At 52.4% G+C, this 24386-nt stretch overlaps 2 protein-coding genes and 1 long non-coding RNA gene across 19 annotated transcripts in view; 2 read left to right on the top strand and 1 right to left on the bottom strand.

The window, feature by feature from the left end:
• baz (par-3 family cell polarity regulator) overlaps positions 1 to 24386 on the top strand; it is a 222531-nt gene that overhangs the window by 123420 nt on the left and 74725 nt on the right. The window contains exon 1 of one of the 17 annotated variants that reach the window (XM_089544540.1): positions 20988 to 24386. The exons of the other annotated variants lie outside the window; for them this stretch is intronic. Coding sequence (XP_089400666.1) covers positions 24267 to 24386 — 120 coding nt within the window. The 5' untranslated portion in view covers positions 20988 to 24266. Of the gene's footprint in view, positions 1 to 20987 lie in introns of those variants that run through there. 17 annotated transcript variants of the gene reach the window in all.
• LOC149342224 (uncharacterized) lies at positions 466 to 21899 on the bottom strand. The gene is made up of 3 exons (XR_016283017.1): positions 20904 to 21899; positions 19340 to 19510; positions 466 to 838 (listed from the first exon to the last, which is right to left on the bottom strand). It is a non-coding gene; the product is annotated as an uncharacterized LOC149342224 (long non-coding RNA).
• Positions 2096 to 7088, top strand: LOC149342225 (uncharacterized). The gene has a single exon (XM_089544532.1). The coding sequence runs from the start codon at positions 3151 to 3153 to the stop codon at positions 3745 to 3747; it is 597 nt and encodes a 198-aa protein (XP_089400658.1). The 5' UTR covers positions 2096 to 3150; the 3' UTR covers positions 3748 to 7088.

Here is a 24386-nt window from a genome sequence, read left to right as displayed (position 1 = left end):
AAAGACAACACGCACGAGGCACGAAGCAGCCGCTTCGCAGCAGCAGAAACAAAAGAAAACTGCACGCGATCACTGAGTGAAAACGTGGCAGCATAGACAGCAACCAGGGTTGCCAGATTGGGCTATTAATAGCCAAATTGGGCTACTTGTTGTCCGAGTTGGCGTCAGAAATTTCGTTTTGGCTATGTGGCTATACTTTTGGGCTACATCTTTTTCATGCGTGAAAAAAAAAAAGTTGAAGTAGTTATAATGTGCTCTGTTACAATTATACAGTGACAGAAATAAAAGGCATGCTGGAATCAAAATGCACGCTATAGAAGGTTAAAGAAATTGAGCGCGTCTGCTACAAAATGACAATTTGTAAACGCTGTGTTAGAGAAAACTTGTATTTCAGGCGGTCAAGGATCATGGCCTTTCGATTTCTTTCATAAAGAGTTGACACTACGTGAAAGTTGCCCCCGCGGAAACACTTCACGGCCTATAGATTCCACTTAATCCGCGAACTAACGCCACCCGCGCGCGCGCACGCGCGCCACCGAACATAGACTGCTGCCGTCTGCACATGTGAGCGTTCTCCCATTGACGGTGCACCGCGGGTGACCATGGTACCAGAATAGAGGGAAAACACTAAGAGAACTGAAGTCTCCCTACGTGGTGCGAATGCGTAAGCATTAAATGCTACTATGTCGCTTCTGTTGCCTGGTTTCGTGATACTCACGTGTTAGCCGTTGACCATATATGTGGCCTAGTGGTTTGGGCGTCCGCTTCGGCTGCGGTAGGTGGCTGTTTGGAAACCCACCGCCAGGCATGTTCTTTTCTTGTGTTGTTCATTCTGGTTCTGCGGACACATTCTGCTCAAGATTAGCGCATGAGGCAAGTAATGCTTACGCATTAATTAGGTCTTTTTCTGTTTCTTCCTATTCTCGTGCTGGACACAGCAAGCGTGCCACTCGCAAGAGCCTACGCTTTTGCTGCAGCCTCAATCGGCACACGTGCAGCCCTCGAGATTCACTGCAAGCGACGCGAGAGCGCCGTGTCCGTTGCGTAATCTGCGTGCACTCATGCGGAGCCGTGGAGCCATCCTTCGGCGCGGCGCGGAACGCACTGTAACTAACGAAGGCGGCGGAAGTTAGTGGCATGACATGGCATTAGATCCGTCGCTACGAGAACTTTCAGAATGGGCAAGTGGGCGATGTACATCCGGAACTACAAAAAGAAATGAAAAAAGGAGGCGGAATTCAAGGGTAATTGTTTTTCTCATCATTGTGAAGGTGCTGTTAGACTGAAGATAAAATCGACATAGATTATCATCTAATGGCATATATCCTTGATTTATTCTGAGCTCATGCATATCGTAGAATATAGCTTCAAGAAGGCGCATGCTCGATGCTTTGAAGTGACGCTCTCAGTGAGAACCTTCCTCTTAAAGCATGCAATTGAAAGTGAGGCTGCGTAAGTATACAGTAAGGTATTTTCACTGTCGACGTCTCTAATCTGCGCGCGAACATTTAAAAGGTGAAATATTCCTAAACTAGAGCAGCGATTGCGTTTTTTAGCGCCGCCGTTCTTTTCCGCGTGCAGACTGGCTGGCGTCACCCGCCTCAGGTGATATGGCCTACTGCCGCGCCTGCAAAGCGGAATTGCGGCCCCATCTTTAGGACCTGGTTAGCGCACCTGTTAGCCGCACTGGTTAGCGCGCATGACGGATGCGAAACGTAACAACGGAAAGAACACGGCGTGTGCACCCCCTCAGACATTATCTGCGGGAAAGAAATCTAATATGTAAATACTCTTGCCGAAAATTAATTCAATATGCTTAAGAAATGTCGTCAAAAAAGCAAATTTTTTTGGCTACTTTTGGGCTACGCAAAAATTTCGCTGTTGGCTACGTTTGGGCTACTACGGAGGCCAATTTGGCTGCCTGAGGTCGGAGCCATCTGGCAACCCTGACAGCAACACGTTACGGGGGGTTGTCGGGGGTGCGAGAGTGTGGGGGGAGTAACAAGGCAGGTATAGGAAGTCAAGGAGGGGGGCAGGAACCAGGAGTTAAGGGAGAGGGGGGGGAGGGGGGCGGGCTTTCTCGTCTCCGTGATCAACTTCCATTGGCCACCCATCGGGACTGGGAGGGGAGACGCATGCGGAACCCGCACAGGCCACGTGCGGCTGCTTGCGTGGTCAGAGACTCAGCGTGCTTCCAGAGCCTGCCAGGCCCGACAACGAGACGCAATCACCTGGCCTGTATACCACCCCGCCGGAGTGCGAGCGCCCCTGCAGGCTTTCCCCCCGCAACGGTAGGCACATGCAGCACGGAAGCTGACTTGTCTTCTGAAGCGCCCCGGGGACTCCTGTGGCCCTCGCCTTCCCAGATCGTTCATGGCTGAGCTGGGGTAGGGCTTCCCCTTCCAGGACCGATTATACAACTACAACGTGTGCCCGCTGTGTTTCGCAGAACGTGCGCGTGTGAACACCTCTGTGACATCCGTTCTATCTTTTTAATTCCTCTGTTTTCATCACCAATCCAGATCCTTCGTCGGCAATTGACTATGGTCCTCACACCTTTGGGTACGTGCTACTGATTTGTGCCCATGCCTCCTGCAGACTATCTCTGAAGGCCAAAGATAGCTGTGGTCTCTCGTGTGTTGTTTGTCAACGTGTGGTTTATTACTAACTTTACGCGAATAAGAAGGCAAACATCTGTGGAAATATAAGATGTTTCATATGCAGAATATACCGACAAGTGTCTGACTGCGCAAAAGACTTTTTCCGACTTGCCAACAACAAGACGACAAGGTTCCTTCGTGCTGTGTATCTTTTTTCTTACTTGAAGACAACCAGAAATTCTACCTTAGTTTCCTTCAGATTAATACGATCAAATAACTTGGTGGAAATCCAGAGAATCCCTCCACCCTTTCTGTCGTGAGGCAACAAGAAAGACTTCCCGCCAAGTGTGTTAACTATAACCGCGTGAGTCAAGCCCGAAGTGTCCATGAAGCTATAACGCCACCTCTTCGCCACTTCAGATTGTTACCCTGCTACAAACCTGCGTTCTAGACCATGACGCTATGCAGGTCTACTTCGTGACGTCGCGTAATTGTATGTCACTGTCCACTTTCCCCACTGTGACAATCCAGAAACAAAAGTTTAGGGAATATGAGTTCGTATAGGATGATACGTAGCGCACCGGGCCACCATCATCACCACCACCCACACGCTAAGGCGGGCGACATCCTGCGGTTTACTAGGAGAGCTCCCTACCAGCCGGCGCCGGTCATGTCATCGGGCTACTCGCAAGCCGTGAGGAATGAACGTGAGCGAAACAGGCTGAGACGCGTCAACATGGGCTTCGCCGCGCTCAGACAGCGCGTGCCAAACTTCGCGCAGAACAAGAAGATGAGCCAATTGGACACCCTCCGCTCCGCGGTGGACTACATCAAGTCTCTACAGGAGCTCCTGGAGCACGGCGCCACGTCACAGAGACGCAGTAGCGGAGGCTCCGAGAGAGACACCGAGGACGTGGACGAGGTGCCGTACCAGGCGGTCACGGACCAACGACAGCGACACGTCACAGCTGCTCCATTCGAGGACGCGGACGGCTTCTACGACTTCTCACGTATCGGAGACAACGCACCGTCGCCGGTGGAATCTCAGCAGGCGGTGACAATGTGCGAATCGTCGACGAGTGCCTTGGACTGTTATGCAGCGGAAGATGCAGAACTCATGGACTTTTGCCAGCCGTGGCTTGTGTAGGAACCCGAAGTGTGTGCCAAAGTTTGACTTTAAAATTACGCCGCTTTCATTTGCTTGCCTCCCGAGGTTCTGTTTGGACTGCGGTTATAAAGAACATGTCCTAAGTGCAGTCTTTCATGCACTTGACGCGAAGTAATCGCATTCTTATTGTGTGCTGCAAAGAAGGTTTGAGTTTCCTGTTGAAGCCCGAGCACACACATGCCAGATAGGTTAGGCCTCTTTAAACTTAGAGAATGCGGTTCTTCTACAGCCTATGCCCTATGATGTTGACAGAGGACTGTCTTGTGTGTTCTGTTTAAGTAAGATTGCGATTATACATAAGATGTGTGAGTTATACCGCGGTCGTAGGCCGTAACCTTATGACGTCTTGAGCTGTATGTTGTCGAAGACAGAGCTCCTTTATTGCCCCTCAGATGTGGTGCAGGCTATGGTCTGTTACAGTGGTAATCATTGTTAAGATAAGAGGCATCAAATGTTCAGTTTCTTTTACACATTATTTTCAGAAAAAATATGCACCAGTTCCGATGCTGATAAAGTTTAAGGTGCATGTATCTAGTGCGTCGCAAAAGGTGCGAAAGGAAGTTTCCAACGCTTGGCAGAAGAGTCAAAGCATTGGATAGCGGCGGAAATTTTTCTAGAAATTAAATCGTCGGGTTTAAAAGTTCTATGAGTAGGTGCCACACAAAAAGAATGAACGCGATCAATTTAGATTCCGGAACTCATGACAAAAGGCTCTGTTTCTAACGACGGAATTTACGCGGCGTTGTCTTTTGAACTTGTTACAGCGAACTTTCGTAGACAAAAGGGTATTTGCTACTCTTTCTATTCGAAGCGCCCCTGGTGCGACCTAAATGTTACGCCTGGTAACTAAATCAGGTCCGCTTAACTAAGGCTTCGGCTAATATATCCCATGGATTTAAAATCGCCTAATGTTCGCCCTGTGATGACGTTTGCGAGCCGCTGCTCAAAACAAATGAACTTTTGATAAATACACCTGCTTTCGTCCACTCGTTGCAGTTTTCGAACAAAGGGTTCTACACTGCGCTTGTTCAAGGGCCGGCTCGTAGTACGGGTATGTGATGCTAAAAATACACGTGTGCTGTAGGCTGGAAAAAGCAATTACTTTAGCAAGCGTGCGGACAAGCGATATTACGTGCCTCCTCTATGCTTTACTTTTTCTTTAGCGAGCTGATGTGTACTTCACTCTAAAAGTAGGGCGACTGCATAATTAATTTGTCGCGGGAGCCTTATTCACTTTAGCCACTATTTTGCACCAACGTTTTGCGTATAAATTAAACGCTTACGGCTCCTGCGCGCAGTGACGACAGTGGCGCGCATAAATTATTCCTGGGCAGTGCGTCAATTAGTTGACTTTTGCGTCCCCTCGCGTCGTTCAAGAGAACTGTGGCAACTGCTGAAGTCGGACGATGCAAAAATGTGACTTACGGTTAAGCCTTTAAAAAAGAGCATACGCGTTGGCGCGGGCAAAATTTCGTCTTCGTTAAAGTGCAAGGGTTGGCCGGCTGCAGCGGTCAACCACAGACCTGTCGCGAGCTTAGCCTGCCTAGTGTCAGCTCTACTCATTAAAACTGTGTCCCAAGTTTCCGGGAGGTGAGCGTTTCGGCACAACCTTTTTTCCACTCTTTACCTTAAAGTAAGCTTTTGTAACACAGTTGGACAAGACGAAAATTCATCATTGCTTTAAACCCAAACAAAACTGCTACTATTTCATTTCATTTACTGTTTCCTTAAAGGCCCGAAGGCATCACATAAGGGGAGACATATTTGTTTGCAACGGCGAAAGTGATGTGAACATGCATAACAAAAAAAAAACAAACGAACAAACAAACATAGCAGGGGCTGTAATGATGTCAGGGTTCAACAGCAGGTGATACACCACTCTTCAAAGATATATTAAACAGTATTCGCTACAAAGTGCGCAGAAGCGATCAAAATCTATACGAAGTGAACTTTCATTTTCCCGCGGAATGTTTTGTGATCAGTGCACGAAGCGATGCCGTTACGCAGTGAATTCCAGAGTCCTACTGCGTTGGGAAAGAATGAGTTGTTGTAAGCAGACGTGTGGCCACTGATGCCTGCTATCGGGTTACCGTGACTGAGCGTGGAGGACGTTCGTAGTGGGGCGGTTAATAGAGGGTGCTGTGATCTTGTGTTATGATAAAATGTATGAAGTCAGCATAGGCGGGAAACGACGCGGCGTGATGCTAGTGTTTAGAGACGGGGGGACTGCTGCATTGCTATTTGCTGCATATAAAATTCTCGCTGTTCTGAAAAGGCGTTTTCTTCCTCATTTTGTTTTTCAGAGGTACTTTGCGTACTTAGGCAGTACTGCTTGCAGTGATGCAGACAGAATAGTGTGATTTAAGATGAAGGAGCTGAATACTGTGTTTTCAAAGGCGTGTTTCTCCTGTCCGCGTGACCACGTATGTTTTTACCACGTTCTCTCAGGCGAAAGCCGTAGCATTCAGGTAGTATACTGTGCTACCCCGAGTCGACAGAAGACAACGAGTATTTAAATGTTTGCGCTAAACATTTTCATGGAAGAAAATAAAACAGGCCATAAATTAAAACCTTTTCTTAGTGTTTCCTTTATTTACGCGCACAAAAAAAGAGCTTATACGATCATTAGATCCGGTACTGAAAAGTTGCAACACTTTACACACTGAGTTTCGAGTCCGGAAATTCTGTGGGCAAAACACATGTTACACGCTCAGTTATACGCACAAAAATTACGAAAAAACTACTAGATTAGTTTTCACTTTTTCACTGAAGAATTATAAGGCTGGTTTCCTGAGAAAACTTTACCAGTATCATTATATAGTCGGCCTAACGTTTCTATGTGGCTAATTTGAAGAATCTGGACTTTCTACAATACGGGCCACAATACGAGCCAGTTAAGGGCCACGAACTGTACTGGATCCTGTTATGAATTATCGTCAAGTATTGCTTTCTTCAGCAGAATATCATAGCTCGGACACCCCCAACACTTCCTTCGCACGACAACGTCAAGCTGACGTCAGGCTGAGATTTGGGAACCTGAATATTCTTCTCCTTGCTATGAACAAAAAAAAAGTGATCGGGTTTTAACGCAGCTGAACCAAAGAGACGTGCGAAAGCATATGTTTAACCTGGTTGGCTAATAGTTTTGCTTTGCTGGGTCGTCGGCACGTCTGGTTACGATATCAGACTCAGCTTAAGCTCTGGTCGAGGTTAAGCCGATGTGATCTATTCGAGCAGCAGATGGAAGTTGATGAAGACCACGATGTTCAATGCACAGCGCGAGAGTGTGTTGTAGTTTAACATAGAGCTGTGCACGGGCTCGGGCCGGCCCGAAAGCCCGTACCCGGCCCGGCCCGCGGGCCGGGCTCGGGCCTTGCGGAAGTCTATTCACCCGGGCCCGGGCCGGGCTCGGGCCACGGTATATTTGTCTGGGACGGGCCGGCCGGGCTTCGCGATCGCGATTGGTCCTGCGTGGTTCCAGCCGCCCTACTGTTGCAAGGTTCGAAACTAATCTCCACATGAGTGGTCTCACGAGCCCAAATGACACTGCACAAAGGAAGGTGTTGTGTGTCGAACCGAAGGCACTCGCAAAAGTACCCTCCGCCACGCGTTGACGGGGGCAGGGTGGGAGGGGTGGGGGGGGGGGGGGGGGGGGGGTCATTATCACATGTACGGGACAACAGGATTCTCGCTCGTGTGGCAACAACGACGTGTTGTGACCATTATCTCCTTGCTCGCCATGGCTACCTGCGTAGGCGCAAAGTTTAGTTGCCGTCACGTGAATGCACGGAGGACAGCGAAATCGGGCACCAAACATGTCGCTGGCGACTCATTGGGGTCGCCCCCTCCGTGACGATTCAAGTGGCTCCGCGAGTCACCAGAGTGAATTAGCCTTCAGTCAAAAGTGTAGAGCTCTGCGGGTTTCCGGGTAGTAAGGTTCCTGTAGTATTCATGGAAGTCATATTCACTGAAGGGGGCAGAACTAGGAATTTTACCTCCACGCTTGGAACTCTAGGAATGCATCACGACCCACACCGTGTGACTCAGAACCAAACCCCCTAGGCTCTAAACTTTGGACAAAAGCTGTTCCTACTACCTTCTGCGAAAGTGTGAATTTAGCCACGGTGCGCTGGGGCTTTGCAGGCACAGCAGGAAGTGCTTTGTGTTAGCACCATCAAGTAAGGAATGTACTAGGAGGGTAGAAAGTACAAATGCTAACAAAAAGCAAACAAAAGCTAGGTGGGGCTCGAAACGCATTTTAGTTTCTAGCAGGTACCAATGCTGGAAGCCACTAGTTCTGGGAGCCTTGCAGTATGAAGGGTAGTATAAAGCGAAGGTGAGGCTGCGTACGGCGCACGCGGGGTCGCCCTTGCAACGCATACAATTTAGCCAAGCAGTGGTGGCAAGGGAAGATTTTCTAATGAACTGCGGCACTGGCTGTTGACGGGAGGTTGTCAAACGGAACGTCACTGCCAACGCAAGAGAGGTCCTTTTTTTTTCCAGCAGCGTCCGGGGAAAGGATTGACTTCTTTGACTCCCCGTTGTCGGTATCAAGCGAAGGGAAAGATGGGACGTTTTGTCCAATTCTCGGGAAGACCTGGGACGTTTCGCGCTTTTCTCGGGAAGACGATCCGAAACGCACCTAACGCACCGCGGCAGGGATTGCATTCTCTCTTCTACTTCCGCCAGAGGCTTGGTTGTGGTGTTTCCCCGTATTTGCTTGCCAGCGAAGTAAACACAGCCCCTTCCTTCCTGTGAACAGCAGAAGCAGGAACATAGCCGCAACGTCGCCGTTTCCAGTAGGCTGAGAGTGACGTGTGTTAGGGAACAGGCGCGAGTGAAATCAATTAGAGGAAACGGACATGGAGGGCATTTTGGAATGCGGAAGAGAGATAACCCGTGGTGCGTTGCAGTATCGGAGCGGATTCCGATAGAAAACAGACGTAGCGAAGGACAGACAGCGCGTGCAGAGTTGGTGACCAGATGAGACTAATAGCGGGTATGGAAAAGGTGGCCGCAGCTCTCTTGTAAGCACAGAGCTGATTGGAAATCAGTGCATGCATGCATGGGACATTTTTCCTGCAGTGGGTGTAACCAAGCTTCCGATGATGTTGGTGATGACTTACTGTGTTCGCCGATACGGGCAGGCGCACCCTACTGAAATGTTTTTGGATGCATGGGAACCGGGAGGAAAATACAGTATATTTCTCTGGGACTTCGCTCAGCATGGGATCTGGACGTGCGCTATAGCTCTGCTCAGTAGCAGTTAAAAATTCTGAAATATAGAAAAAAAAATTTTTTTTAACTTTCTTGTTTTAGTATATAAAACAAGCATTGCGACTACGCCGAAACCAAAAAATGCTGTACAAAGATCATCGGCATAATGACATTTATAAAACTCCGCAAATAACGTTCTTGGTCTTCTTTCCGGCGGCTTACGTGTCCTGCTAACGTTTGCCGTCGGGTGTGTGCACGGCCAAAGTCGGAAATTGTGCCCTAAACACACACGAGGCGGCAGTGGGGCGACTTGGATTGGCCAGCCATGACCGATGACTAACAAGTCGTTACTAATTAGTTGATGACTGGTTAATTACTAGTCAGTCGTGACTTTTGACTAGTAATGACTAGTTATGACTTTCACTTCGGATGTAATGGACCGACGGACAGAGTCATGGCCGCGACTATATGAGCCATTAAAGGCTTTCACCTTAAAAAGCCACATTCGAACCCCCCGCCTCAGTGCAAAATGAGCTGGGCAGGTGGTGCAGCCCCTTACTTGCTGCGTTGACCTATGGGCGAACATCGAAATGAGTGAACGCTTTCCGGATAAACGTGCCCAGCGCATGCGTCTTGGCCCCGTCGAGATCTGTGGTCTGTTCTATGTGCGCGTAAAGCCAGCAGAGCCGAACAAGTAGCTTCCGCTCCCTATGCAACGGTATACGCTCATGTGCCGCCCCGTGGTAACCGAGTCGGGCGTGGTTGCCTCCTGTTTTCCACGGCTAGTTGTGACGTTCCTTGTGGCGTCAGCCTTCTGCGAAGCTGTGCGAGCGCGCGCACCGACTTTTATTTATGCACAATAGCAGCTATAGAGAAGAAGGGCGCTATACATGTAATGAACCATGCCTCGGGGGGCGCTCCCTTATGCGCGCCTCTCTTTGCTGTCGTTTTCTTTGCTTTAATCGTGTGTTTCCTGGTGCGCAGTTTCGCAAGGCAATAGTAAGGCCGCAGGGGTTCCCTTCCGACGCGTGTCTTCATGGCCGCCGCCGCCGCCCGGGGTTCCCCTCCTCGTTGCTGGCCGAGCGAGCTACGTGTGAGCGCGTTGATCCTCTCCTGTCTCGTTGCGAAACGTTGCCGCGCCTCGTGACATCTCCGAGTGTCGTGCCTGTCGAGAGCCACGTTAGGGCGCTCGCTTGGCTTTGAATGCGCAAACCCGAGCGGCGTCTATTTGAAGCGAGTTGAACAAACAGCCACCAGCGCGCTTTTACCACTGCGTTCTCCTTCCACCATCTTTTCTTCGTCCTTGAAAGCGCACGGGGTACTAAACGGTCAGACTTCCCGTATCGGCACTGCATGGATTCGCTGCATGCGTTAACGATTTCTTGGACAAGCCAGCAGATGTTCTGAAAAGGGGAAGGGCATCCAGAGGTGTACACCTGAATCGCAGTGAACTTGGAATCGAGCCGTGTGGAAATAGATAAAAGCGGATGAAAAAGAGGGATGGAGCAAAAAGAGTGCCGGTGCATGCCACCAGGGTTGTTTGATACTTCAAAGACACTTATACCATGGAACGGGTCTGGGGCGTGCGTGGGGGTTCCAGTCCACTTATACACTCTAAACACAAAGAGAGTGCGCTAGACGACAGCCTACTCCCTTTTTACTCCCGTGTAGGTATATTTGCGTTTAGAGTGTACGCGGGACCATGGTCTGCAAGTATGGCGCCACCGCAGTGAAGTCATGAGCGTGGTTCAGGTGTCCACACCTGGATGCCTTTCATTCTTCAGAACCTCTTCTTGCTTGTATACTGTTTATAGCGGTACCTTGCGGGATTGTGTGGGTGTACTCTGCAGATGGCGCGCAGTCGAACGCAACGAGTATGTTTCATTGCAATATGACACAGGTGGCCTTCCGCAGGTCTCTTGAGCTATCGAAACGAGCGCCAAGGTGTGTAATCTCAGGTCCCGTGCGCGTGCGCAGCCGCATTCCTGAAGTATCGTTGACAGCAGGCAGTCTGTTTGCGGTGACGATACGTGTCGCCTGTCTCACTCCACCGATCCTCAGGAGAGGTTCTCTTGTTTGCGCACCTTGGCCCGCGACTGATTTGTGGTGGACGCAACGCGCGCGCACCGCGACAGAGATAACGCGGGGCTACACGCGCCCTAACTTGCGTATAGCGCGTCCGTCAGCGAAAGTGAAACTTTCGAAACCTTATCTACGTGCATTACAACAACTGTCACTTCCGAGCGCCGGCTTTGTAGACTATACTAAGCGAATTTCAGACCGGCGTTTGTGAAACTATGAAACTGCCCGGCTCGCAGCGAAGTTTTCTCTTTGTCTAGTATAGCGAATGAGCGCTGAGAGAATAAACTGGGAAGAGGCCACAGTCCATGAAACCGAAAAAAAAAAAAAAGCTCAGGTCATTTGCAGTTTCCCACTAAATACGGCAACGCACCGACGACAATCGTCGACGAAAGCTACAGTTCCGGTTGCTTAGAAGACGGTCATCTGTATACAGATGTCACCGTGAAAGTTTGGAAGAGAAACGGTAGATTGGTCAGGTTTTACAAGGGTATACTGGACGCTAATATGACGGTGAAAATCGTCGAGAGTCAGAGATGGTGCATAAGTGACATAAAAAAAAAAATACAAGAAGACCGGAACAAAGAGGGTTGCTGTCAGTGCATCTACGAGTAGCGCAAGCTATAGTTTTGTTGCGTAAAATGTCTTAAGACAAAAATTTCAGTGAAACGACGCACTGTTTACATCGGGAGCGTCTTCCCTCGCAAGGGGCGATGCACTGCTCCGCGGCCGAAGGCTGTCGCAAGCGCGGGGGACGCGAGAGTGCATCCAGGACATGCGGAGTCGGCGGGCGTGCGACGCGCGTGCAGCCTAGATGCGGAGCCCGTCGCAGATACGCCGGTCGGCGACAATGCTGGAGGACCGGCGTGCTGTGCATCTCATTGTGGCGACTGTTCCTCTCTCTGTGTGTGTCTCTTCTTTTCGTCTCGCGTTTGGGGGCAGACGTGGAGAAAGGGAAAGCAAAGAGGAAGAAAAGCAGCGATAAGGCGGCGGGGGGAGGTTGCGTCGTTCTCCAAACCCCGATAGGAATCGGCGAGAGAACGAGCTGCGCCGGCGGCTGTGCGAAGCAGCAGCGCTCGCGGACGGCGGCGGCGGTAATGAATTGGAAACGGCCGGGAAAGGGGCAGCGCAGCGGCCGTGCGTTCTTCGGCCCTGCCATCGAGTGGACCGAAAGTGGGTGAAGCCTTTGTGGCCGCGGCAAACCTGCTCGCGCCGTTTTCGTATTCGAGACTCCCTCGGGCAACGGGTATTGCTACTAGGCGTGCCCGTGAGAGCGGAGCCGCTCGTGCGTGTTTCTAAGTGTACCCTCCCTTATTTTCCTCCTTTCCACAGCTAGGGCGGCTAGCCACCCTGCCCCTGTGTTACACCAGTAAAAGAGGTGAGCGCCCCCCCCCCCCCCCCCCCCCCCCCTCCTCTCTCGCTGAGCCGGCTCGAGTAGATAGCCACCCTAACTATCCAGTGACTCTAAGCCACCCTGCCTATATTGAAGTAGGGTGGAAACAAGGGTACTCAGACTGTAGTCGGATACAACTCAAAAACGAAGTAGCTTTTCCCCCGCCAAAGGACCCCCTTGCAGCGAATGGTGTGGGCCGATTCTCATGGCATTGCTAGCGTGAAAATGGGAGGGGGGGGGGGGTGAGTGGCGGATGAACTGCCATAGTCGTGGATAGTCCCTTCTCTGCATTGTCATGCTAGCAAGGTCATGAGGATCGGCCGACGCCAGTGGCTGGAAGGGGGGCCTTTAGCGGGGAAAAGCCGCTTCGTTCTTGAGTTGTATTCGACTGTAGTGTTGGTATATGGCGGCCGCGCTGCAGCTTCACGCTGGGGCTGTGGAGGAGAGGATGCCTTCGAAGAGAAGTCTGGACTTTTTTTCAACTTCGAGCGTAGCCCTTAAGAGGCAGAAGAATTTCATTTCCCGAGATGAAGAAACAAGAGCGATATAGCTACGTATCGCAGCGCATGCGTTCTCATTGGTCGTTCATTTCGATGGAGGCGAAATTCTAGAGGCCCGTGTACTGTGCGACGTCAGTGCACGTCAAAGAACCCCGGGTGGTCGACATTTCCGGAGCCCTTCACTACGGCGTCCCTCATAGCCCGAATTGCTTTGGGACGTTAAACTCCCATAAGCTAAACTAAACATAAACTAAACTCATTGGTCATTCACTTTTTTGTTTCTTACGACAGACCTACTGTTTATAACCATCAACCGGGTTGCGTTCACCGCTGTACGAAAAAGAGACCCATCGATCTTCAGATTAGTCCTGAGCTGCGCAAATCTGCCCCTAATCTCGGCTCCCAGCGTGCCTCGCTGCCGGCTGGGTTGTGGGTTTGCTTCCCTTTGCAATTGACTCTGTCGCCATGGCAGACCATCGGTTAACTGCTGTCCGCAGTGAATGTCCCTCTGAAGACCATTTCCTCCTCCTCGATCTCTGCTATGATGCAGCCATTAACCCAAGTTTGTTCTCTAGTTTACGTTGCGCTATTTCTCTCTGTCTCTCTCTACGTTACCCCTATCATTTTGCTTTGCATGGCCCCTTGCGTTGTCCTCAATCTAAACTAAAACATTTCCTTTGGCCGCCGTGCTTCGGCTCCACGAGTGATTACTATGGTATAGGAGACAACTGTTATACATCTTCCTGTACCTGCTATGTGCCTGTCAACTATTAGTTCCTACGCCGCAAGCCCCGGAAAACTTACCAGCGTTGCATAAATATCCCGGTCTGGATGTACCCATGCCTATAGGTCTCTTAATGGGCCGCAATCACGCCGATAAAGATCACCCCACGCTCGCCAAATGTAGTGCGCAAATAACTGAAATAGAATGAAATATTGTGATGTCCAGTTATAGGTATACCTGTAGCCACCACTCACGTGGTATCAAAATCACTGGACAAGCGCACATACAGCTTTTGTGTTTTGCTGATGGAATGGCTGGGCAGTCAGGGAAATTGGATTGTAAAACTTTATTTGTCCAACAGATGTAGCCTTCCCACGACAGCCAGGAGCTCTTGGACCCTAACTTCGGCCAGTTTCGGCGGTCTTCAGTTGAACCTCCGGATCGGAGCTGAGGAGCATAAGGTCTAAAGACTATGCTTCTTCCCTCAGAAGGAGCCTGAGGGCATTCCCAGAGGATGTGATTGAGATGAGCTCTGGCTTTACATAGCTTATAACACTGGCTAGAGTACTGACCCAGGTACTATAGAGGCTACACAACACAGCGTTTGGAAATGAGTCGGTTTGCAAGCGACTCCATGTGGCGGCTTGGCTCGTGTTTAAAGATGTATCGGCTGGAGGATATTTAACCTGCCCTAGTCTGGGGGTCTGTGCTGCACCTTCGCTGTTCGCGACATGAGGCATCACCTGATAGGGTGACAAAAACGTCTGAGTCTTCACAGCGTGAGATGGCAGAGGACCGATGCGTGGACACTAAAGCCTTTGTGTCCAATCTGCCACCTTCCTGCGCACACAAGCTGCTTTTTTTTCTTGTTCTTGCTCCTCTGTTTACTGTTTGATTCCCCTTATCTTGCATTGTGCCGTGTGTAAGGTTGTTTTCCGTGCGCGCATCGTCTTTTTTCTTCCGCATTCGATTATAGACTTCGAGGCGTCCCTAGAAGAGCTATGTGTGTGTGTATACTCACCTCTACAAGTGCTCTTGAAATGCATAAAAGAAGAGGCCTTCGTTTCAAGGCCAACACGGAGGGAGTGAGTGTGCGCAGGCCTTATTCTATACAGCTTTCGACCAGCACCACGGCAGCCGTGTTCGGGAATGCATAATCGTCGCCGTTCCGACAATAGGTTCGTTGTTTTTGAGCAGCGGCTGGCCTCATGATTTGCTGAGCACATTATTTTTTTTTTTTCTTGTAGGCATGGATGTGGCGTTGCATGGGCGAGGCCCGCGGGGCGTGGTTGCTTTTGTAGTTTTCCCCCGTTGGCATCGTGCCCTGTCGCCGCGGGGGTGACGAGTGACACGGGTCGAGGCGTGGCATGGACATAGCCGGGACGGGGTGCGGCATGGGTAGCGTTGCGTGGGTACGTTTCGACGAGCTCCGATACGCACACACGCAAAGCCCTGTTCAGTTTGGCGGCAATAAACGAGACCGGGGCCCGAATTTTGGAAGGGGCCTGCGCTGATTGGTTGGGACCGACGCTGCGTGACGACAGCTGAGCCGTCTTTCCTGTTGTCCTTCGTCTCGGCTGGAATTGCACGCACTTGCATCAATTACTGTCGCGCAAAAGTGAATGTTGCAATACTTGCGCTCTAGATACTTACGATTTATGCAAAAACGTCGGAATTAAAGCAAAACCAGGCGGCTGTGGTCGATTCTAGGGCAGCGAGAGCTTCTATACGTAACAAACGCGATCAAAGATTGCGGCGGTGTTTGACGCTTTTGGAGCAAGAGAACGCGCCCAGTTTAAGCCGTTGCTTGTTTGGACACGCCAACTTGTTGGAAGCTTGCAGAATACGAGTCCAGGTTATGCCTGGATAGTCTGTCTCACAGAAACCGTGAACCCAGTGGTGGGGAAGTGCCGAAGCGTCAGTTGACCGGAGGGAGTCGCCGAACGGTCGGCCGAGTGTCTTCGTCCGTGAATTCGGGTCTTGTGTTCCAGCGTTGCTGGCTGCTGTGCAAGGAGAGTGGATCACGACCCACATATATCGGTCCCGTGTATAATGAAGCCACCGCTGAAGGCGAACCCTTATATTTTGCTTTTTCTTTTCTTTTTTCTGTGGTATATAGTCGGAATTTTAGCGTACAGCGTGCACATGTGCTGTCCTTATTTAGTTTATTTTCTTTTCCCCACAGAACCGGGCCGTTTGGTTTTCTCAGTCGTTCCATTCTGCTTTATACGCGCTGGGTGGTCCAACGATCAGGCCCTGTGCACGAGGGAGCAGCACAGCAGATAGCCGCCGCTTTCAAGCATACAGTTGTGCATTGGTGCATTGCGCGGGCCCGCTTACATTTGTATATTTGTTTTATAGTGATTTCTATGTTTTGCATTGCTCATGCACGTTTCAGCGTTCTTTACTTGTCGCTGTGCGTACTGGCTGGCTTCCTCAAGTGCAGTAAATGTTAAGAACACTTAAAGCGAACCGCGCGCCAGGGCCTTGTATGAGGGAGCAAGCCAACGGTGAACAAGCGCGAAGCTGTTTTCAATGCTGCTGCAGCCCATGTGCATTGATAGCGTTTTTTTTTTTTTTTTAAGACTGTCTTTAGAGAAGCAGAGGCGTGTTTTTTATGCTGCGTCTTTTTTGTGACGTCATCAACCGGTTGCAAGGAACGATTCAATAAAGGTATCCGCTGCAGACTGCAAATTTTTTCCTTATCATGAAAATAGGTCTTCACAGATTATAATAAGTTGAAGTCTACGCGCATAACCCAAGAATTCCCGCTGCTTTCTTTCTTTCTTTCTTTTTTTCGACATGTCTTGTTTTACTGCGATTCCAACACTCTCTGCTTTCGCGAGCGCTCAATGTTTTTATGGCTGCCGCGTGATCGCCGAGAAGACCGGATCGTGTCGAATGCATCAGGCACACCCCTCCCAACTCGCCCCTCTATCTCCTACCGAATCGAAATCTCATCGTTCATCGTTCTTTCATCGTGGTCATCGTTCTTTCGGCGCACACTTCTAAAAGCAATAAGCTCCACTCCTCACATAAACCTTCATATACGCGCAGGAAGTTGAAAACTTCTGGTCCATTTGGTGGGAACTGCGTATCATGCCACGCCTTAGCCAGCGATTACGGTGCAACTGCATTGGTGAGGACAACATAAACAGCCCCGGTTTCTGTTGCTGGTAACTCTGGTGGTGTGGCGATGCGCGTCGGCCTGCTGTATATGTATCTCATATGCTGATAACGATCTCCAATGGTGCTAACCTTTTCACAATCCTCACAAAGTTCTATCTATGACGCTTTGAGAACAGAGGTGCAGTTCGTCCGATGTGTTAAGGCGAATTTCCAGGGCCGGGGATTTTAATCAAAAAGGCAATAATTCATTAGCATCCACGAGACTGCCAAGGAAATCAGTTGACTCCAAGCGTGAACCATGTTTCTCCAATATACTGATGGGCAGTATGTAACGTATAGTTACTTCAAATGTATGCTTAAATGCAGTTCTCTTACATTTGTGAAAAAATACAACATGCTTAGCCCCGTTCCCACTTCGAGTTACTCATCAGCCGGGCTTAGCTTCCCCTGCCATTTGCTAGCCTAACTGGTTAGATTAGTTGGTACAGCCATTAGATTAGTTGGTCTTGAATATGTGATGGTCGCTGATTCGAATCTCGGACCAGGACGAATTCTTCAACAGGGGAGAGCAGCCGTACGGATTCTCTTCGCTAGGTGCGAATTAGTGAGTACTCCGTCGACTGATGTGCATTAAAGCAATGCCAGGAAGGCGTAATCCTTCTCTTCCAATAGAGCTTCAAAAACTTGCGCTTTTTCAGCGCAGATCAGCCGAAATAGTTGCCGTCGCAGTGCATTGCAATGCATGCAGCCGTCCAGCTCGGCAGCGTCGGCATCTGGCGGCGAGTCACGTGACCGTATTGTTTTCAGCAGGTCAAACACCGCTATAGTGTTTTATCATATTTTTTCTCAGGAATGCAAGACAGCGCGCGCTCGTAAATCATCATCGCCCGCCTGTACTACATCATAGAGTGACTGCCGAGACCGCTGCAGAGTTGACACTATGTAGTGTGTGTGTGTTTCATGGCGTTTTCTAGTCCTAGACCGCTAGTTCAAGAACCTTGGCGTCGTTGCCACGAGGGCTTTTCTCGGCCTGATGCCGCGAACCTTGTGAACGTTTTTCGGAGAGTCGAAAATGTTTGTCTCGAGAATTTAATTGTTTCGCGGGATTTCATTGCCGTTGGGTTTAGATGGGATACCTTTTTGGAATTTTTCTTGAAATTATTTTTCAAATTTAAAAACGGCACAAAAAAAAAAGTCAAAATGGAGTCCACATTATATAGCGCAGTAAGTTTGGGCTTCAGGGATATGTGCAAGGCGGATATGGAGGACAGAATGTGCACAAGGCAATGTGTTTGGTGATTGAGTTGATAATTTGTGAGTTGAGTTAGTGTAGAGATTACAGTTGTAAGTTGATCCATTTGGTTGATTTAGTGGATTACATAACTTATTAAGCAGTGGGTCACACGGTCCATTGACAATTAATGTGTCACATCACGACCTATTGTCATAGGTCACATGACGGGTCACGCCGCACCGAGTCACGTGATGATCATATCACGCTGTAAAAAAAAAAAACGCAGAGAGCTATTGCAAAATGTAAGAAGCGGCATGAAGGAGGGATGTGGACGATGACTGAATGCAAGTTGTAAGCGGCATGGAAGAGCGGTATGGGCGATGACGTTGCCAGCAACGCGCGGTACCCAAACTGCTTTCGCCGTGCCGGCGCTCCGTACACGTGCACCCGCCCTGCCATGCAAGAAGGCCTTGTCAACAGTCGCCTCACTCAGCCTCTGAACTTTTTCTGACAGCAGCTGTGACCGCGCGGGGAAGTTGAGTGCATTTATGTATACGCACATACACGGAGACGCGACGGCGGGCGTCGGCCGACGCTGGGCGCGGCGCCTCATTTTCTGGCGCGGTGCGAAACGGTGTCGATAACTGTTTGACCTGCGGGCGTGCGGGAGGGACCTCGGCGGACGACACACCGCTGTGCAGCCGGAGTGGAGGCCAGCGGGGCCCCGTTAGCGTCGTCGCCTCCCACTTGACCCGCGTTCGGCGAGGCCGTCGACCCCCGCCAGCTTGCGTGCCTCTGTTTGTGCTTTTTTATTTCGCGTACCTGCCTGTCTTGCGGCGGCAGACGGACGCGTCAAACGCCTCCGGGAAGCGGGCCCGCGTCGGCAGTGCGCGGGAGCTGTCTGGCAGTCTTCATGCACCGCCTCAGATCGCGGTCTGTTCAGAGGGGGGGGGGGGGGGGGGGGAGTATATACGTATAGTCCAATTCGGGGGATGGTATGCAGTATACAAAGCGGGCTCTCGTACAGTTGCCCGCAAAAGATATCGGAACATCGAAGTCATGAAAAAAAACAGATCGAATTTCCTCCCTGCCCAGAGGCACAGCTGCTGGTGTACTGAGGGGTGCATTGCGGTGGTCGCGCAGGGAAGCCCATGTAAAACACACTCGGCTGCATGCTTTCACTGACAGCAGTTAGGCTTTGTTGTAATTCGCGTGTTCCGAAAGCTTTTGTGGGCAGCTGTACGTGTACGCGCTTCTTGGCTCGCGAATAGCTGTAATCGACGGTTGCACCTCACCGCAGCGGTGGTCTAGTGGTTTGAGCATCCCCCTGGCACGAGGGAGGTGCGAGGTTCGATCCCTATAGCCACCGGGCACCCACCGGTGATACAGTGGGTAAATGCTTTCCCTTGGCTTGGTGCTCGGCTTCTTTGGGATGAGTTGCTTGGTAAATTGGTCTTCGACTCCACCTTGAGTAGACGAAAATACCCAGTGTCATGACGCTCTTTGACCATAGATGCCCTTGCGCCATAAAAATCATCGTCGGGAAAGAGCGGCAAACGTTATTCTCTGCGGTCTTACTATTATGATGAGAGCAGCCTAATTTGTCCTCTTACATATTTTTTTTTCTCTATTCAATTCGATAGTTAGCGGCTGCGACTTTTCTTATGCCTGTTCATTAACTCCTGGCCCAGACTGCGGTGAGGTATGACAGCGCATCACACAGCCAGCATTTGTTATTAGCCTGAGGCGGAGAGTCTCTCCGCATCCGTACCGTACCCTAGGGAGGTTAAAGGAGGAACAACATACTGCCATACCCTCAGTCGATAAGCAGTTGCTGGCAGGGATTGAGAAAGGAAAATGAACAGAAAGAGACGAGAAGCAGATATATATAAAAAAAAACGGAAGGCAAGTAAACGGCACAAACCACCTTTTTTGAAAGCGTACAAGCCAGCGATACCGTGACCGGAGCCCCCTTCGTCTGGGCCTCGTTATATGTGGTGCTTCCGTGGGGCTCTTGGCCGGCAATGTAGTGCCCGTCCCCGTCCAATGCCCAAAGATGCGGAGCTTCGCCCCTGCGGGCGTTCGTATACGGAAGCTCCTACCTCCAGGCCCGCTACGAAGAGCGGACGCAGTGACCTGTATGAAATTTTCACTGCAGCCCTGATCCGTTGCAACGCGAAGCAACGGCTACGAAGAGCATACCGCTTCCAACTATACGATCGGAGTGCACACTCCCCGAGTGAATGGAATGTACCGCGTTATTAGACTCCCTATACTGCCAGGAATGTCTAACCGATGCCTTTCGCCGCGCTCCTATTACTCTGCATTCTTTGTTGACCTTTCATTTCCCATCGTGGAGCGCGTGCAGCTGGCGGTGCACGTTCCTCGCATTTCGTATGCAGCCCCGCTCGCGCCGTTTCTCTCGCCCGCGCTCTCGTCCCGAAGCGGAGGCTCGGCTCGGGCGGCCGTTTCCGCTTTGGGCCGTTGCGTGTGCGTCCATCAACGGGCATACGAGAGGGCAGCGGATTCTCCATCACGCGTCTTACCTCGGTACGACCGGGGCCCGCCGCCAAAGCGGGCCACTACTACTGTCGCGCTCCTGCGCGGGTGAAGGCGAAATGAAGGGCTCTTCTCGTGAGAGAGCCAGCGCGTCCTCGGCCTGGCGTCCGTTGCCTCTTCTCGTCGGGACGAGGACGCGGCTGGCCGGATTCTGTTTTGGCGCCGTCCGTCGTGTGCGCTTTGTGCCTGTCCGGTGCGTGCCGGCCGCCGCGGCCGCTCGAGCAAAAGAAGTAAAAACAGAACAGGGGGGAAATAATTAAAGAGGGGAGAGAATGAACCGTTGTGCGTGCGAGCGCGTACCTTCACAGCGCATTCCTGGCGTGTCTCGTCGGCGCAACAGGTTTTTCTGCGGCGCCTTCCTTTTTTTTCCTCCTCCTCGTCGACGTCGCCGTCAGCGGCGTCGGAGGACTCGCGCCGCCGCCAGAAGAGCGGCTCGCTCCGTGGAGCGCGCCGGCGGCGTTCGCTGTTTGCCGTCCCTGCTGCTGGCCCGAGTCGTTAGTTCCAGTAACCTGGTTCCTCGCCTCTCCACTGCCACGGCTTCTCTCCGAGTCCGCGCGCGTCCAGCTGGCTAGACGCATGCCCTCTAGGGATTCGTCCACCACAGCCGTCGGACTTGTCGACGTCGTACATGAGAAGCCGCAACCAGCTGACTCGCTAAACGCGCTTGCTTGTCTCTGTGTGCGCCCCTGCACAGCTGACTAAAGAACTCCACTTCGGTCCTCCAAAGGGAACATCCAGGCTGCACTGACTCGAAGACATCGGAGTGTGTGTACTGTCCATTGGAAGTTCGCCAGCTGGCACTGACTTGGTTGTGAGCGTCGAAGATAAGCAGTGAGGCCGGCCTCCTTTTCGTTTGGAACCGAGACAGCGAGTTCACTGCACCGGGGTTCAGCTTCGAAGCCGGAAGAAGGACCCCATCGCCGTGTCGCACGGCGAGGCAAGAGTTGGCAGCCCCGTCGCCGACTGCGCCGTTCGTGTTTTGGATCCAGCGGCGGCGTGCCGCGTTGTTCACCGTGCCGCCGAGGCCACCAGCCGACTTCCGTCGCATATAAAACGCCCTCGAGCGCTCCCTCTCGTGTGCGTGCGCGCGGTGGCGCATGGGGTGGGGGCGGCTGGCTGTCGCAGCGCCCGTCCGTTCATCCGTGTGCGACAAGCCCTCGTGTGCCGTCGTGCAGCACTGTGCTGCTTGTTGTCCGTGCACCGTTTCGGTAGCGCAGCCGCGTGACGCGTCGTCGAGCATCTGCCCGTCCGCTTGTTTGCTCCTGGTGCGCCGCTAGTCGTCGTTCAGCTCTTTTTTTTTCTCGGGCAGCTGACAACCGCGCGCTCCGACTGTGTTTGTGTGTGTGTGTGCGTGCGGCATAGCCAGGCGGCGGCGGCCCCGTTTCTGTGTGTGTGCGCACGCGGTTCCCCAGCCACCGACGTGTTCGCTTGTGCGCCGGTGTGGGACGGCGAGCCGCCGGCAGCGGCGGCGTCGGCGAGCGTCTCGCCGCAGTTCGCTGCGTCGAACTGGATGTGTCAACGGGACTGAGCCGCTGGTATACTCGGTTCAGTTCTTCCGCCTGGTCGGTGCGTGCCACGGTTTTGAGAGCCAGCGCAAGAGCATGCGTCTCGCCGCATCTGACCGCCATCTGGAGTTGATGCGTTGTGTCTGGCTGCAACGGCTCGCCTACGGCCTCAACCTCCTGTAGGACTCGCGGAAAGACAGCGTACTTAAGAATCCCATTGGAAATACCGCATCCTCTGGATATATCGACAGCTCTCTCCTTCTCTTGATATCTTCATGTGAACCCGTTGCCGGTACGTAGCCCGCTGCGAAGACTGCGTAGTCCGGGCTGGAATTGTTCGAAGAAGGCCAACCACTAAAACAAACCCAGGGTCGCCGGCCGAGGTCCGGCCAGCAGCGCTTCGTTTCTGTTTCTTTCCCGGAATGGCGGACGTGCCGTCGTCGCTTCGCGGAGTGCTCGCGTTCTCTGCACTCCCTCTTTCTGGGAGGAGGTCGTAGGAGAAGCAGCAGCGAGAAGCGACGGCCAGACGGCGGAGGCGTGACGGTGTCTTCGTCTCTTCGCGCACAAGAGAAGAAAAACTAGACGCTCCTGGCCCCTTCCGTCTGGGCTTCTTCGTTCGTTCGTGCATCTGTGCGAGGCGACTCGTCCACCGGAGACCGGAAGCGGGCGGCGAGGCGTGTACTTGGTGCATCGGCGGCATCCGCCATCGGCGCGAAAGGAAAGTCCCCCGAGAGCGAGCTCAACGGTCGCGCGAAACGCGATCCGAACCACCTCCGCCGAACGACACGGGCTGACGACGGACGGACGGACGGACGGAGACCCGAGAAGCGAGCGCCTGCGCGCTATCCTCCCTTCCCCGACCGCCGTACAGGCTCTCGTTCCCTGGACCTCGTCCCACTGCCTTCGATTGGCGAGAAAAAGGCGAAAAAAAAAAACAGTAAAGACGAGACGGTGCAGCCTTTCTCGTGCGCAGCAGCCAGGGCAGGAGCAGAGGCATCGGCGGCGCGACGGCGTAGTGTGGTTTTCGCCGGCCGGCACAACAGCAGCAGCTAACAGCCAGCGCGGGAGCGTGGCGACGACCTGTGGCGGCGGTGCGGACCCCTCGGCTGCCCTCGCCTCGTCGTGTGATTGATAAGCGTGCCGCCGTAGCCCAGAGTGGGCGGGTTTTGGCGACAGGCGCCGCCGCCTCAGTGGACGCCCCGGCGCGTATTTGGCGCGGCGACGCATCACCGCGCTGCATACCTCCGTCTTTGCCGGTCGCCGCCGCGGCGCGCATCGAAGAGGATCGGTGGCCGACGCTTGCATCGCGCTTGGCTAGCCGTTGCCGAGTTCCGCCGGGGGGATCTATCTCTCTCATCCGCGGAGCGATAGCGGCCCGCGCACAGTCCCGGGCTAGCTGCCAATCGTTTCTACCCACGCTCGTCGAAGCATCCTCGAGGCCAGCGGTGACAGGTGCGTCGTGCCTCGGCTCCCGTGTGTCGGAGCCGCTTTGCCGTGGTGTACACCACCACGCCTCTCTCGCCGCTGCGTATTTTGAAGGGAAGGAGTGCGGAAGGTGTGAGCTGACCGTTAACTTGGAACCCAAGGGACCTCTACGTTGTGAACCCTGGTAGCAGGTGATTAAGTTTGACGGCGAAGCAAGAGACACTTCAACTTTGGTGCCATTCTGTACCTTGCGGATAGCCGCCCAGTGTGAAGGCCCTGAAGCTCAAACGAGAGACAGGGAGGAGTTGGACGGACGCAGATGGTCTTTGTCTAAAGGCTTTACCTCGATCTACATTGTTCGCGGCCGTGCATCCATCTCTAGTGGTGTCCTCCTGAAAAGGTCTCCTTCCCGAAGCCTTCAAGCTGCTCCTCGTGAAGACCTGCGCGAGCGAAATCGCTCATTGTCCAACTGTGCGCCCCTCTTCACCGTGAAACGCGTCGACCCTTGGCGAGCATCGCCGTTTTGTTCTCTCGACAACCGAGTCTCGCGCGCCTCGAGACTGCAAGGCACTTCTCGCGTGCCCAGCCGCCGTCACCGAGCGCTGCAGAGCTTCGCTATTTCACTAGAGGTCTTGTCTCCACTGCTGTAGTCCTTCGCTGTGCTGTTGCTGTGTCCGTTTCTACGAGCACTTGTGTGTGTCGCGCTGAGATGGTGCTGCTGTGATCCGCCGCCATGTCGGAGCTGGTGGCAAGAGCCGCGAAGATCGCGGCCGGGTGCCTGACCCGCCGCTCCAAGCGCTACGACCTGGCCAAGGTGCACGCCAGAGGATGTATCGCCCCCGCCGCGACTCAG

Source organism: Amblyomma mixtum, chromosome 5 (assembly GCF_055824585.1).
Source record: "Amblyomma mixtum isolate Tamu chromosome 5, ASM5582458v1, whole genome shotgun sequence".
Lineage (NCBI taxonomy): Eukaryota > Metazoa > Arthropoda > Arachnida > Ixodida > Ixodidae > Amblyomma > Amblyomma mixtum.
The sequence above is the reverse complement of the archived record's forward strand: the minus strand, read 5'-3'. Positions and strand labels throughout refer to the sequence as shown.